The 14,748-nt window shown below is 52.0% G+C and overlaps 1 protein-coding gene across 2 annotated transcripts in view; it reads right to left on the reverse strand.

Moving 5' to 3' along the window:
• LOC142249952 (small ribosomal subunit protein uS2) overlaps positions 1–14,542 on the reverse strand; it is a 132,337-nt gene extending 117,795 nt beyond the window's left edge. The window contains exons 1-2 of one of the 2 annotated variants that reach the window (XM_075321975.1): positions 14,434–14,542; positions 14,078–14,243 (exon numbers count right to left, since the gene is read on the reverse strand). In XM_075321975.1, the coding sequence (XP_075178090.1) occupies positions 14,078–14,210 (133 nt within the window). In that variant the 5' untranslated portion in view covers positions 14,211–14,243; positions 14,434–14,542. Of the gene's footprint in view, positions 1–14,077; positions 14,244–14,388; positions 14,413–14,433 lie in introns of those variants that run through there. The other variant, XM_075321976.1, reaches the window with a different exon arrangement.
• Between the last annotated feature and the right edge of the window lie 206 nt (positions 14,543–14,748).

Here is a 14,748-nt window from a genome sequence, read left to right on the forward strand (position 1 = left end):
GTATTAGCCCACAGCATCTCCTTTGATGTCTATGCCCCCAGCCTCCCTAGTCATGTCTACGCCCCCCAGTGATCATATTTTTCCCAACCCTCCCCTTTGATTTATATACAACAGGCCCAGCCAACTAAAACCTGGAAAGGCACTTGTGAAAAGCCAGATGATCAGTATCACCCAATATTACAGTTGTACCAAAGTAGAAGCTCCAGCTGCCACAGCGAGTTAATTGTTTGACCAAATAAAGCAGGGTAATTTTCAAGTTTATAGTTTTGTGCAGCCCTCGAAGGTTGGTAGAAATTTCCAAATGCTCCCCAGCAGAAGAAAAAAAATAAAAAGTTCCCCAACCCTGCAAGAGGTTGCTGGATAGTTTACCAGTCTGCCATCCTTGCATGCTCTGTTACACGCCCAGTCACCAAGTCTGTTAACACAAACTATTCCTTACCTTTTGCCATCTACCTCTCCAGACAGCCTTTCACAAAGTAAGATCAGTCAGTAACAAATTTTTACAATTACAGTATATTGTGTAAATATTTTGAAAATATTTCATATTCATTCCCCACCTAGCAAGCACAGGTAATATAATGTACACCTATTTATATGGGATATATGTTAATTTCACTGTAACCTAAATACTGTGTATTTCATATAGTTTATTACTCCCCCAAGCAGCACAGAATAGAATATACATCTAGTTATCAGGGATGTGGAGTCGGAGCTCAATTTGGTGGAGTCGAAATAAAATGGACCGACTCCTAAAATATATAATAAATTGGGGACAGTAGTGCAATGCAGAATGTGCTGAATATTTTTTTTCATAGGAATTTGGGAAAGTTATGAAATGCCCTATAAATGTTCTATTCCTGATCTAAGGCTATATTCTCACACAGCGTTTTTTGAGGATACATTTTTCAGGTGCAAAAGCAGATCAGCTTTTTAAAAAAAAACAAAAAAAAAACGCATCACCTGAAAGGTTTTTGAGATCATAAAGTTTTCAATAGCAAAAGCCGATTAGAAAACCGCCACAAACTAACATGCTCATTCTTTGTGAAGATCAGTTTGAGCCCAAAAACGGATCCTCACAAAACTGTCTGAATGTCATATCTTGAAACCCATTGACTTTACTGGGATGCCACTGCATTTCACTGCAAAAAACGGATCCGCAAAAACACTGAATGTATGTAGCCTGAGGATCTAGGTTTTGTCTTAGCCAAGTCTGGGCTGCACTAGAGTGAAACTCCTCCTCTACAGGCAACAGTAAAAAAGTAAACACTAAGAAGGAAGGCCTGCACTCCTCTCAGAATTGCTAGAGTGAACAGGATGAAGGGAATTTTGTTACTTACCGTAAATTCCTTTTCTTCTAGCTCCAATTGGGAGACCCAGACGATTGGGTGTATAGCTACTGCCTCCGGAGGCCACACAAAGCATTACACTAAAAAGTGTAAGGCCCCTCCCCTTCTGGCTATACACCCCCCGTGGGATCACGGGCTGCTCAGTTTTAGTGCTAAAGCAAGAAGGAGGAAAGCCAATAACTGGTTTAAACAAATTCAATCCGAAGGAACATCGGAGAACTGAAACCGTTCAACATGAACAACATGTGTACCCGAAAAAACCAAAAATCCCGAAGGAAACAGGGCGGGTGCTGGGTCTCCCAATTGGAGCTAGAAGAAAAGGAATTTACGGTAAGTAACAAAATTCCCTTCTTCTTCGGCGCTCCATTGGGAGACCCAGACGATTGGGACGTCCAAAAGCAGTCCCTGGGTGGGTAAATTAATACCTCAAGTTAGGGCTGCAAAACAGCCCTTCCCTACGAGGAGGCAACCGCCGCCTGCAGGACTCTTCTACCTAGGCTGGCGTCCGCCGAAGCGTAGGTATGCACCTGATAATGTTTGGTGAAAGTGTGCAGACTCGACCAGGTAGCTGCCTGGCACACCTGTTGAGCCGTAGCCTGGTGTCGTAATGCCCAGGACGCACCCACGGCTCTGGTAGAATGGGCCTTCAGCCCTGATGGAACCGGAAGCCCAGCAGAACGGTAGGCTTCAAGAATTGGTTCCTTGATCCATTGAGCCAGAGTGGATTTGGAAGCCTGTGATCCTTTGCGCTTACCAGCGACAAGGACAAAGAGTGCATCCGAGCGGCGCAGGGGCGCCGTGCGGGAAATGTAGATTCTGAGTGCTCTCACCAGATCCAACAAATGCAAATCCTTTTCGTACCGATGAACTGAATGAGGACAAAAGGAAGGTAAGGAGATATCCTGATTGAGATGAAAAGAGGATACCACCTTAGGGAGAAACTCCTGAACCGGGCGCAGCACTACCTTGTCCCGGTGAAAAACCAGGAAGGGAGCTTTGGATGACAGCGCTGCCAGCTCGGATACCCTCCGAAGAGACGTGACCGCTACCAGAAAAGCCACTTTCTGTGAAAGTCGAGAAAGTGAAACATCCCTCAGAGGCTCGAAGGGCGGTTTCTGGAGAGCAACTAGTACCCTGTTCAGATCCCATGGATCTAACGGCCGTTTGTACGGAGGGACGATGTGACAAACCCCCTGCAGGAACGTGCGTACCTGAGGAAGTCGTGCTAAACGCTTTTGAAAAAATACCGAAAGCGCTGAGACTTGCCCTTTAAGGGAGCCGAGCGATAAGCCTTTTTCCAAACCAGATTGAAGGAAGGAAAGAAAAGTAGGCAATGCAAATGGCCAGGGGGACACCCCCTGTGCCGAGCACCAGGCCAAGAAAATCTTCCACGTTCTGTGGTAGATCTTAGCAGACGAGGGCTTCCTAGCCTGTCTCATGGTGGCCACGACCTTTTGAGATAATCCTGAAGATGCTAGTATCCAGGACTCAATGGCCACACAGTCAGGTTCAGGGCCGTAGAATTCAGATGGAAAAACGGCCCTTGGGACAGTAAGTCTGGCCGGTCTGGTAGCGCCCACGGTTGGCCGACCGTGAGATGCCACAGATCCGGATACCACGACCTCCTCGGCCAGTCTGGGGCGACGAGCAAGACGCGGCGGCAATCGGATCTGATCTTGCGTAGCACTCTGGGCAAGAGTGCCAGAGGGGGAAACACATAGGGCAGGTGAAACTGCGACCAATCTTGCACTAAGGCGTCTGCCGCCAGAGCTCTGTGATCGCGAGACCGTGCCATGAAAGTTGGGACTTTGTTGTTGTGCCGGGACGCCATCAGGTCGACGTCCGGCCTTCCCCAGCGGCGACAGATTTCCTGAAACACGTCCGGGTGAAGGGACCATTCCCCTGCGTCCATACCCTGGCGACTGAGGAAGTCTGCTTCCCAGTTTTCTACGCCGGGGATGTGAACTGCGGATATGGTGGAAGCCGTGGCTTCTACCCACATCAGAATCCGGCGGACTTCCTGGAAGGCTTGCCGACTGCGTGTCCCGCCTTGGTGGTTGATGTATGCCACCGCTGTGGAGTTGTCCGACTGAATTCGGATCTGCTTTCCTGCCAGCCACTGCTGGAAGGCTTGTAGGGCCAGATACACTGCCCTGATTTCCAGAACATTGATCTGAAGGGTGGACTCCTGCTGAGTCCACGTACCCTGAGCCCTGTGGTGGAGAAACACTGCTCCCCACCCCGACAGACTCGCGTCTGTCGTGACCACCGCCCAGGATGGGGGTAGGAAGGACCTTCCTTGTGACAATGAGGTGGGAAGAAGCCACCATTGAAGAGAGTCCTTGGCCGTCTGGGAAAGGGAGACTTTCCTGTCTAAGGACTTCGACTTCCCGTCCCATTGGCGGAGAATGTCCCATTGAAGAGGGCGCAGATGAAACTGCGCAAACGGGACTGCCTCCATTGCTGCCACCATCTTCCCCAGGAAGTGCATGAGGCGTCTTAAGGGGTGTGACTGGCCTTGAAGGAGAGAGTGCACCCCTGTCTGTAGTGACCGCTGCTTGTCCATCGGAAGCTTCACTATCGCTGAGAGAGTATGAAACTCCATGCCAAGATATGTTAGTGATTGGGTCGGTGACAGATTTGACTTTGAAAAGTTGATGATCCACCCGAAAGTCTGGAGAGTCTCCAGCGCAACGTTCAGGCTGAGTTGGCATGCCTCTTGAGAGGGTGCCTTGACAAGTAGATCGTCCAAGTAAGGGATCACCGAGTGTCCCTGAGAGTGCAAGACTGCTACCACTGCTGCCATGACCTTGGTGAAAACCCGTGGGGCTGTCGCCAGACCAAATGGCAGGGCTACGAACTGAAGGTGTTCGTCTCCTATAGCGAAGCGTAGAAAACGCTGGTGCTCTGGAGCAATCGGCACGTGGAGATAAGCATCTTTGATGTCTATTGATGCTAGGAAATCTCCTTGAGACATCGAGGCAATGACGGAACGGAGGGATTCCATCCGGAACCGTCTGGTTTTCACGTGCTTGTTGAGCAGTTTTAGGTCCAGAACAGGACGGAAAGAGCCGTCCTTTTTTGGCACCACAAACAGATTGGAGTAAAAACCGTGACCTCGTTCCTGAAGAGGAACAGGGATCACCACTCCTTCTGCCCTTAGAGAGCACACCGCCTGCAGAAGAGCATCGGCTCGGTCGGGATGTGGGGCAGTTCTGAAGAACCGAGGCGGAGGACGAGAACTGAACTCTATCCGGTACCCGTGAGACAAAATGTCTACTACCCACCGGTCTTTGACCTGTGGCAGCCAAATGTCGCAAAAGCGGGAGAGCCTGCCACCGACCGATGATGCGGAGGGAGGAGGCCGAAAGTCATGAGGCAGCCGGCTTGGAAGCGGTTCCTCCGGCTGCCTTCTTTGGGCGTGAGTGAGCCCGCCAGGAATCTGAGCTCCTCTGCTCCTTCTGAGTCCTTTTGGACGAGGAGAATTGGGCCCTGCCCGAGCCTCGAAAGGACCGAAACCTCGACTGTCCCCTCCACTGTTGAGGTTTGCTCGATCTGGGCTGGGGTAAGGAAGAGTCCTTACCCTTGGACTGCTTAATGATTTCAGCCAATTGCTCACCAAACAGTCTGTCTTGGGATAATGGCAAACTGGTTAAGCATTTTTTGGAAGCAGAATCTGCCTTCCATTCCCTTAACCATAAGGCTCTGCGTAAAAACCACCGAGTTGGCGGACGCTATTGACGTACGGCTAGTAGAGTCCAAGATCGCATTGATAGCGTAAGTCGCAAACGCAGACATTTGCGAGGTCAAGGACGCCACGTGCGGCACTGATGGACGTATGACAGAGTCCACCTGCGCCAGACCAGCTGAAATAGCTTGGAGTGCCCACACGGCTGCGAATGCTGGAGCAAACGACGCGCCGATAGCTTCATAGACAGATTTCAACCAAAGGTCCATCTGTCTGTCATTGGCATCTTTAAGTGAAGCCCCATCTTCCACTGCAACTATGGATCTAGCCGCAAGCCTGGAGATTGGGGGGTCCACCTTTGGACACTGGGTCCAGCGTTTGACCACGTCAGTTTGGAGAAACGCTTATCTGGATAAGCATGGTGTTTCTGGACTGCTTCTCTGAAGTCAGAGTGGTCCAGAAAAGTACTCAATTTACGCTTGGGATACCTGAAATGGAATTTCTCCTGCTGTGCTGCTGCCTCCTCCGCTGGAGGAGAAATATCCAGCAGTCTATTGATGGCCGCTATAAGATCATTCACCATGGCGTCACCATCAGGGGTATCCAGGTTGAGAGCGGTCTCAGGATTAGACTCCTGATCTCCTAGCTCTGTCTCATCATACAGAGAATCCTCTCGCTGAGACCCTGAGCAGCGTGATGACGCCGAGGGTCTCTCCCAGCGAGCTCGCTTAGGCTGCCTGGGACTGTCGTCTGAGTCAGAGCCTTCAGCCTGCGATGCCTGGGACCCCCTTGGAGCCCGGATTAGTTCCAACTGAGGGGGACCGGGAAACATTGAATCAACAGTGCCCATGGTCTGAGTGACCGGCCTGGACTGCAAAGTTTCTAGAATTTTTGTCATAGTCACAGACATCTTATCAGCAAAAACTGCAAAGTCTGTCCCCGTCACCGGGGCAGGGTTCACAGGCGTCTCTGCCTGGGCCACTACTAGCATAGACTCCGGCTGACGAAGTGGCACAGGGACCGAACATTGCACACAATGGGGGTCAGTGGAACCTGCCGGTAGATCAGCCCCACATGCGGTACATGCATGATATAAAGCCTGTGCCTTGGCACCCTTGCTTTTTGCGGATGACATGCTGTTGTCTCCTCAGAGCAATATAGGGGTATAAGCCAAGAAGCGACCGTACAGTGCAATATATATAGGTACAAACAAAGTACACAAAACAACACTGTGGCACTAGTGGGGTCAGCACCTATGTGCTGCTTACCGCCCGCTTAGCAGCGGGTGTGTGGTCGCCAGAATCCCCTGTCTGGGTCTCCCAGGGCTATGTCCGCTCTCCAGCTCAGACTGCATGCAGGAATGGCTGCCGGCGTCCTGTGAAGAGGGGCGGGCCGTGGGCGTGCTGCAGACAAAGAGCGGGAACTGGCGTCCCACTGTGCCCAGTGAGAGGGCTGGAGTATGTAAATAAGACTCCAGCCCTCGGCGCTGACTGCCGTACAGCGTCTCTCCCCTGCCCCGACTGACAGGGCTGGGGGCGGGAACGAACCGTAACTAGGCCGCAGAAGCCGGGGACTAGATTTATAAGCGCTGCCGTCGTAAAAGCACGGTCAGCGCGAAGTCCCCGGCGCACCACAAGTCACAGCCGCGCCGCAGTCTCCGGTATTGGCGGCCGGCGCGGCAGTTCCCCAAACATCAACTCACTCAGCTAAGCTGCAGTGAATATGGCCCAGCGCGCAGCGCTACTGTCCCCGGCGCACTAGAACACCCAGCAACGCTGGAGTGTGTCTGTGCCTGTCTGTACGGGGACAGAGTACCTGAATGTTGCAGGGCCTTGTCCCTGACGGTACCCAGCTCCGTATCCAGCAGGATCTCCGGGTCTGTGGATGGAGCCCGGCCTCAGAGCCTGGAGGCCGGTAAGATCCCACTTCACCAGAGCCCTCAGGGGGATGGGGAAGGAAAACAGCATGTGGGCTCCAGCCTCCGTACCCGCAATGGGTACCTCAACCTTAACAAACACCCGACAAGAGTGGGGTGAGAAGGGAGCATGCTGGGGGCCCTTTAGTATGGGCCCTCTTTTCTTCCATCCGATATAGTCAGCAGCTACTGCTGACTAAACAGTGGAGCTATGCGTGGATGTCTGACCTCCTTCGCACAAAGCTTGAAAACTGAGCAGCCCGTGATCCCACGGGGGGTGTATAGCCAGAAGGGGAGGGGCCTAACACTTTTTAGTGTAATGCTTTGTGTGGCCTCCGGAGGCAGTAGCTATACACCCAATCGTCTGGGTCTCCCAATGGAGCGCCGAAGAAAACAAGATTAAGGTAATTACCGTATTTTCGGACTATAAGACGCACTTTATTCTTCCAAATTTGGGAGGTAAGTGTTGGGTGCGTCTTATGGTCTGAATGTCAAAGCGGGGTACCTGCGGGTTAGGGAGCTGTGGGGAGTCAGCGCTATGTAGTAGGATCACAGGAGGCAGCGAGGGTCGCTGCTGCAGGAAGCCGGCGGCTGGAGAAACCACGTGTGTCCGCAGCTTAAAGTAAGTGAATATTCATTAGCTGCTCCCGCCCACCTCTCTCTGCAGTCAGTGACTAGAAGCGGGTGTGAGGAGCAGCAAATCAATAGTTTAATGAAAACAGCGGACACACATGTGAGCACCAGCCGCCGGCTTCCTGCAGAGGCTGGGGAGACTGTCTGCTGTTTAGGAAGCAGGAGCAGGGAGCCGCTGCAGTCATGTCTCGCCCAGAGAAAGTGCAGATCACTGCAATGTCCGGCCAGCGCACGGCATTACAGCACAGCCCGCAGTCTCTGTGCTCACATTCTCACATTACTTTCACTTTACTCCTGCCTCTGCACTAGAAACGAAGTCTCCCGTAGCTGACAAGGACCTGCAGTGATGTAATACACACACACCAGATTGGAGGATCACACATAATGATTGGGAACATACATATTCCACGATGGGGGCCATATATACCTGGAAGGTACCCAGAATGGGGGATATGAGGACAGAATTTGGGGATATTATTACCTCCATAACACTCAGCAGTAAAATAACTGTCATGACCACATTTTTTTACTTTAATTTTTTTCTATTTTGTCCTCTAAAACAAGGGTGCGTCTTAATAGTCCGGTGCGTCTTATAGTCCGAAAAATACGGTACTTCTTAAAGCATACACTGTGCAGAATTATTAGGCAAATGAGTATTTTGATCACATGATACTTTATACATGCTGTCCTACTCCAAGCTGTATAGGCTTGAGAGCCAACCACCAATTAAGTAAATCAGGTGATTTACATCTCTGATGAGGAGGGGTATGGTGTAATGACAAACACCCTATATAAGGTGTGCTTAATTAGGCAACTTCATTTCCTTTGGCAAAATGGGTCAGAAGAGAGATTTGACGGGCTCTGAAAAGTCCAAAATTGTGAGATTTCTTGTAGAGGGATGCAGCAGTCTTGAAATTGCCAAACTTTTGAAGCGTGATCACCGAACAATCAAGCATTTCATGGCAAATAGCCAACAGGGTCGCAAGAAGCGTGTTGGGCAAAAAAGGCACAAAACTGCCCATGAACGGAGGAAAATCAAGCGTGAAGCTGCCAAGAAGCCATTTGCCACCAGTTTGGCCATATTTCAGAGATGCAACGTTACTGGAGTATCAAAAAGGACAAAGTGTGCCATACTCAGGGACATTGCCAAGGTAAGGAAGGCTGAAAACCCACCACCTTTGAACAAGAAACATAAGCTAAGATGTCAAGACAGAAAAATCAGTCTTAAGATATTTCTTGGCCCAAAGGTTTTATGGACTGAACTGATGAAATGAGTGACTCTTGATGGGCCAGAGGCTGGATCAGTAGGCTGTGGTGGCTGCTGCATGCAATGTTGATTGTAAACAGATCAAGCTACTGACAGAATCTATGGATGGTAGGCTGTTGAGTGTCATCATAAAGAAAAGGTCACTACATTTTTGGGTTTTGTTTTTGCATGTCAAATGTTTATTTCTAAATTTTGTGCAGTTATATTGCTTTATCTGGTGAAAATAAACAAGTTAGATTGGAATATATTTTGTTTTTATCAAGTTGCCTAATAATTCTGCACAGTAATAGTTAGCTGCACAAACAGCCAAATTAAAAAAAAAAGCCCACTCCAACTTCTAAAATTAAGCTTTGATATTTAAGTCTTTTGGGTTGATTAAGAACATAGTTATTGATCAATAATAAAAATCCTCTAAAATACAACTAGCCTAACAAGTCTGCACACAGTGTATTTAAACTTTCAATAAACTATGCATAAATCAATAATCCAGTATTCGGTATGTTCTCTCTGTGCTTGTTTTTTCTTTGAGCTCATGTACTTTTGGGAGGATAGCTTCTATACAATATACAGGGAAAATACAACAGGATTGATGAGGACTTATTGTATCATAAACATGATTAAGTCTGATCTTCACATTGTACTATAATAAAGGTTTCACTTAAATATAAGCAATATATGTGGGAGTCGGTGCAAGGGAAATTGAGGAGTCGGGAGTCGAAGGTTTGGCTTACCGACTCCACAGTCCTGCTAGTTACATGGGATGTGTTCAATCCCCACCTATCCAACACAGGGAATAAAATATTTACCTGTTGGAAGGCCGAGCTTAAATACTGCTCTTCTCCCACAAGTCCTCATTATGCTCTTTGACACGAGAGGAGCTATGTTCCCTTCGGATGGTATAGATGTCCTGCAACTATTAACATTATTTTTCCCTCACTCTCGGATGCCTGCTGGAGATGAGAACTAAAGGGGTATGTTCATTCAGAACTGGTGTCCCTGCATCAAAAGTCTCCGGGAAGCTGTTTTTGATCTTATTAAACTCTCGACATCTTGGGTCAGACCGTCCCCAGAGCTGGCTCTATCACTATGCAACTTAAATTTCCAAATAGAAAAAGCTTGCTCAGACATTGTCTGTTGCCAGAAGGCTAATTCCCAGATTTTGGAAACAAGAATCATAAGCCGTGCAGAGCTGGTCGTCCAAGTCACGGATACCACAGAAAAGGTTATTGATTGGACGCCCTGGATCTTGCTGCGGCACTCGCCAGATTTGCTGTCCTGGGTGGATGCCAAGCATCCATCTCCTTTGACATGAGATTCCTTTGGTGGTGGGTAGACAGCCATTCCTATAGGTCCTCTAAAGGGTCCCTCCCTGACCTCCTCCCCTTTCCTGCTCCTACCCTATAGGTTGTACTTTTCCCTTCTACAGAGATCTTCCCATCCCCTCAATTTTTTTCAGTCTTCCTAAAGCTGGGTTTACACACTGCAACATCGCAAAGGACATCGCTGTAACGTCACCGGTTTGGTGACGCAATAGCGACCTCCCTAAGTCTCTGCTAAGTCTCTGGTGAGCGTTCAAACAGGCAAACCTGGCCAACAACGCAACAGCGATCCGGACCTGCAGAGCGACCTAGCTGGTTGTTGGGGACGTTGATAAGCAGCCTTTTGAAAGGGAAGTTGCTAACAAAGTCGCTGCAAAGTCTTCACACACTGAAACTTCATGCTGCACAGCGGGAAACAAAGGACCTAGGAATGGTCCTGAACGATTTGTAACGATTACAACTTCGCAGCAGGGGCCGGGTCGCTGAAAGGTTTCACACACTGCAACATCGCAAACAACATCGCTATTGCGTCACAAAACCGGTGACGTTACAGCGATGTCGTTTGAGATGTTGCAGTGTGTAAACCCAGCTTTACTCCTTTCGTCTATTTGTAGCAATATGACTCAAAATGTATTTCGTAGGTCTGTATCATGATGTTCTGATACGAATGTATATTGCATCTGTTTAAAACCTGTATGTTTGTACCTTGTAAAATAAAAATTGATTTAAAGAAAATATTCATCTATTGGGATGTTTATTTCTCTGTAATCCATTTATTTTATATTCATTCCCCACCTAACAGGCAAATAGTCACCTGTTTATATAGGATATGTATTCATGTAATCTACATATACTCCATGTTCATCTAATACACCCATTTATATGGGATGTGTTCATTTCCCTAATATCTACATATATTCTATGTTCATTGCCCTCCCAACAGGGAATACAATATACACTTGATTATATGGGATATGTGCTCATTCCCCTATAAACTACATATATTACATATTTGTTCCTCACCTAAGAAGCACAGGGAATCTAATACAATCATTTATATGGGATGTGCTCATTTCCTTATTTACACATACCTTGCTCATTCCCCATCAGCACACAATTTAATATTCATCTGTTTATATGGAATATGATAGTTTCAACAAATATTCTATGTTCATTCCCCGCCTAATGAATAGAATATACATGCTCCTATGGAATACGTGTTCATTCCCCCATAATTATATTTCATATTTGTTCCCCACCCAAGAACTACATGGAATAAATAGGTTTATGAGATGTTTTCCTTCCTTTTTAACCCACACACATTTCATGTTCTAGAAACATTTTATACATCCCAATTTTGGACCAATGAGTTGTTCATTTTCTTCATTCTTGTTAGTATGTCCTGGCTTTCCACCCCACAGAGCCCGCGACAGCCTGCCAGCAGGAGGCTTTCCACCCCACAGAGCCCGCGACAGCCTGCCGGCAGGAGCCTTTCCACCCCACAGAGCCCGCGACAGCCTGCCGGCAGGAGCCTTTCCACCCCACAGAGCCCGCGACAGCCTGCCGGCAGGAGCCTTTCCACCCCACAGAGCCCGCGACAGCCTGCCGGCAGGAGCCTTTCCACCCCACTGAGCCCGCGACACCCTGCCGGCAGGAGGCTTTCCACCCCACTGAGCCCGCGACACCCTGCCGGCAGGAGGCTTTCCACCCCACTGAGCCCGCGACACCCTGCCGGCAGGAGGCTTTCCACCCCACTGAGCCCGCGACACCCTGCCGGCAGGAGCCTTTCCACCCCACAGAGCCCGCGACACCCTGCCGGCAGGAGCCTTTCCACCCCACAGAGCCCGCGACAGCCTGCCGGCAGGAGCCTTTCCACCCCACAGAGCCCGCGACAGCCTGCCGGCAGGAGCCTTTCCACCCCACAGAGCCCGCGACAGCCTGCCGGCAGGAGCCTTTCCACCCCACAGAGCCCGCGACAGCCTGCCGGCAGGAGCCTTTCCACCCCACAGAGCCCGCGACAGCCTGCCGGCAGGAGCCTTTCCACCCCACAGAGCCCGCGACAGCCTGCCGGCAGGAGCCTTTCCACCCCACAGAGCCCGCGACAGCCTGCCGGCAGGAGCCTTTCCACCCCACAGAGCCCGCGACAGCCTGCCGGCAGGAGCCTTTCCACCCCACAGAGCCCGCGACAGCCTGCCGGCAGGAGCCTTTCCACCCCACAGAGCCCGCGACAGCCTGCCGGCAGGAGCCTTTCCACCCCACAGAGCCCGCGACAGCCTGCCGGCAGGAGCCTTTCCACCCCACAGAGCCCGCGACAGCCTGCCGGCAGGAGCCTTTCCACCCCACAGAGCCCGCGACAGCCTGCCGGCAGGAGCCTTTCCACCCCACAGAGCCCGCGACAGCCTGCCGGCAGGAGCCTTTCCACCCCACAGAGCCCGCGACAGCCTGCCGGCAGGAGCCTTTCCACCCCACAGAGCCCGCGACAGCCTGCCGGCAGGAGCCTTTCCACCCCACAGAGCCCGCGACAGCCTGCCGGCAGGAGCCTTTCCACCCCACAGAGCCCGCGACAGCCTGCCGGCAGGAGCCTTTCCACCCCACAGAGCCCGCGACAGCCTGCCGGCAGGAGCCTTTCCACCCCACAGAGCCCGCGACAGCCTGCCGGCAGGAGCCTTTCCACCCCACAGAGCCCGCGACAGCCTGCCGGCAGGAGCCTTTCCACCCCACAGAGCCCGCGACAGCCTGCCGGCAGGAGCCTTTCCACCCCACAGAGCCCGCGACAGCCTGCCGGCAGGAGCCTTTCCACCCCACAGAGCCCGCGACAGCCTGCCGGCAGGAGCCTTTCCACCCCACAGAGCCCGCGACAGCCTGCCGGCAGGAGCCTTTCCACCCCACAGAGCCCGCGACACCCTGCCGGCAGGAGGCTTTCCACCCCACTGAGCCCGCGACACCCTGCCGGCAGGAGGCTTTCCACCCCACTGAGCCCGCGACACCCTGCCGGCAGGAGGCTTTCCACCCCACTGAGCCCGCGACACCCTGCCGGCAGGAGGCTTTCCACCCCACTGAGCCCGCGACACCCTGCCGGCAGGAGGCTTTCCACCCCACTGAGCCCGCGACACCCTGCCGGCAGGAGGCTTTCCACCCCACAGAGCCCGCGACACCCTGCCGGCAGGAGGCTTTCCACCCCACAGAGCCCGCGACACCCTGCCGGCAGGAGCCTTTCCACCCCACAGAGCCCGCGACAGCCTGCCGGCAGGAGCCTTTCCACCCCACAGAGCCCGCGACAGCCTGCCGGCAGGAGCCTTTCCACCCCACAGAGCCCGCGACAGCCTGCCGGCAGGAGCCTTTCCACCCCACAGAGCCCGCGACACCCTGCCGGCAGGAGGCTTTCCACCCCACAGAGCCCGCGACACCCTGCCGGCAGGAGGCTTTCCACCCCACTGAGCCCGCGACACCCTGCCGGCAGGAGGCTTTCCACCCCACAGAGCCCGCGACACCCTGCCGGCAGGAGACTTTCCACCCCACAGAGCTCGCGACACCCTGCCGGCAGGAGGCTTTCCACCCCACTGAGCCCGCGACACCCTGCCGGCAGGAGCCTTTCCACCCCACAGAGCCCGCGACACCCTGCCGGCAGGAGGCTTTCCACCCCACTGAGCCCGCGACACCCTGCCGGCAGGAGCCTTTCCACCCCACAGAGCCCGCGACACCCTGCCGGCAGGAGGCTTTCCACCCCACAGAGCCCGCGACACCCTGCCGGCAGGAGGCTTTCCACCCCACAGAGCCCGCGACACCCTGCCGGCAGGAGGCTTTCCACCCCACAGAGCCCGCGACACCCTGCCGGCAGGAGGCTTTCCACCCCACTGAGCCCGCGACACCCTGCCGGCAGGAGGCTTTCCACCCCCACGATCTACTGACCGTCACTTTTCCTCTTATATATGTACTGCTCCATTTGGAAATCAAGGTTCGTGCCACCTAGGTGGGTCCCAGCCGCCAGGTACTTGAGGACATCTTCCTCCTTCATTTGCAGGACATCAAGACCTCCGGACATTGTTACACCCCGTGAAAGCTACGATGAGGGGATCTACGTGCAAAAAGAAGGGTATTAGAGGGTGTCAGCCTTTCCACCGTATGGCAGCTCTCCATAAGAAACCATTATGTATAAGTCTGACGCAGAAGGGACTATGGCTCACAAAGGAGACACCAGCCTCACACTTTTGAGTTCGTACATAAAACAGTCTGCGGCTGGAATGCTGCAGAAGCCGACCGCTCACCGGAATCAACGCCGTATGGAAGTTCTCCCAACAAGAAGTTCCGTCGGGGAAAAGAGCGATGGCGCGTGAGCAGCGATTATATATAATCAGTACACCAGCCAATCACGCTAAGCTTTGTTTGCAAGTGAATCTACAAATAGCCAATAAGAGCTGTGCTTGTTCGGCGGCCATTTTTGCATCACGTTTTAGAAGGCGTACTAGTGGTTAAATGGTCGAAAGTCGAACTAGCGGCTAATGATCTAAAGGTAGAGGCTAGATCGGAGTTGATTTTTTGAGGGGGAGGAGTGATTTCATGAAATCATGATGTCACCGGAA

The sequence above is a fragment of the Anomaloglossus baeobatrachus genome, chromosome 8 (assembly GCF_048569485.1).
Source record: "Anomaloglossus baeobatrachus isolate aAnoBae1 chromosome 8, aAnoBae1.hap1, whole genome shotgun sequence".
Taxonomy (NCBI): Eukaryota; Metazoa; Chordata; class Amphibia; order Anura; family Aromobatidae; genus Anomaloglossus; species Anomaloglossus baeobatrachus.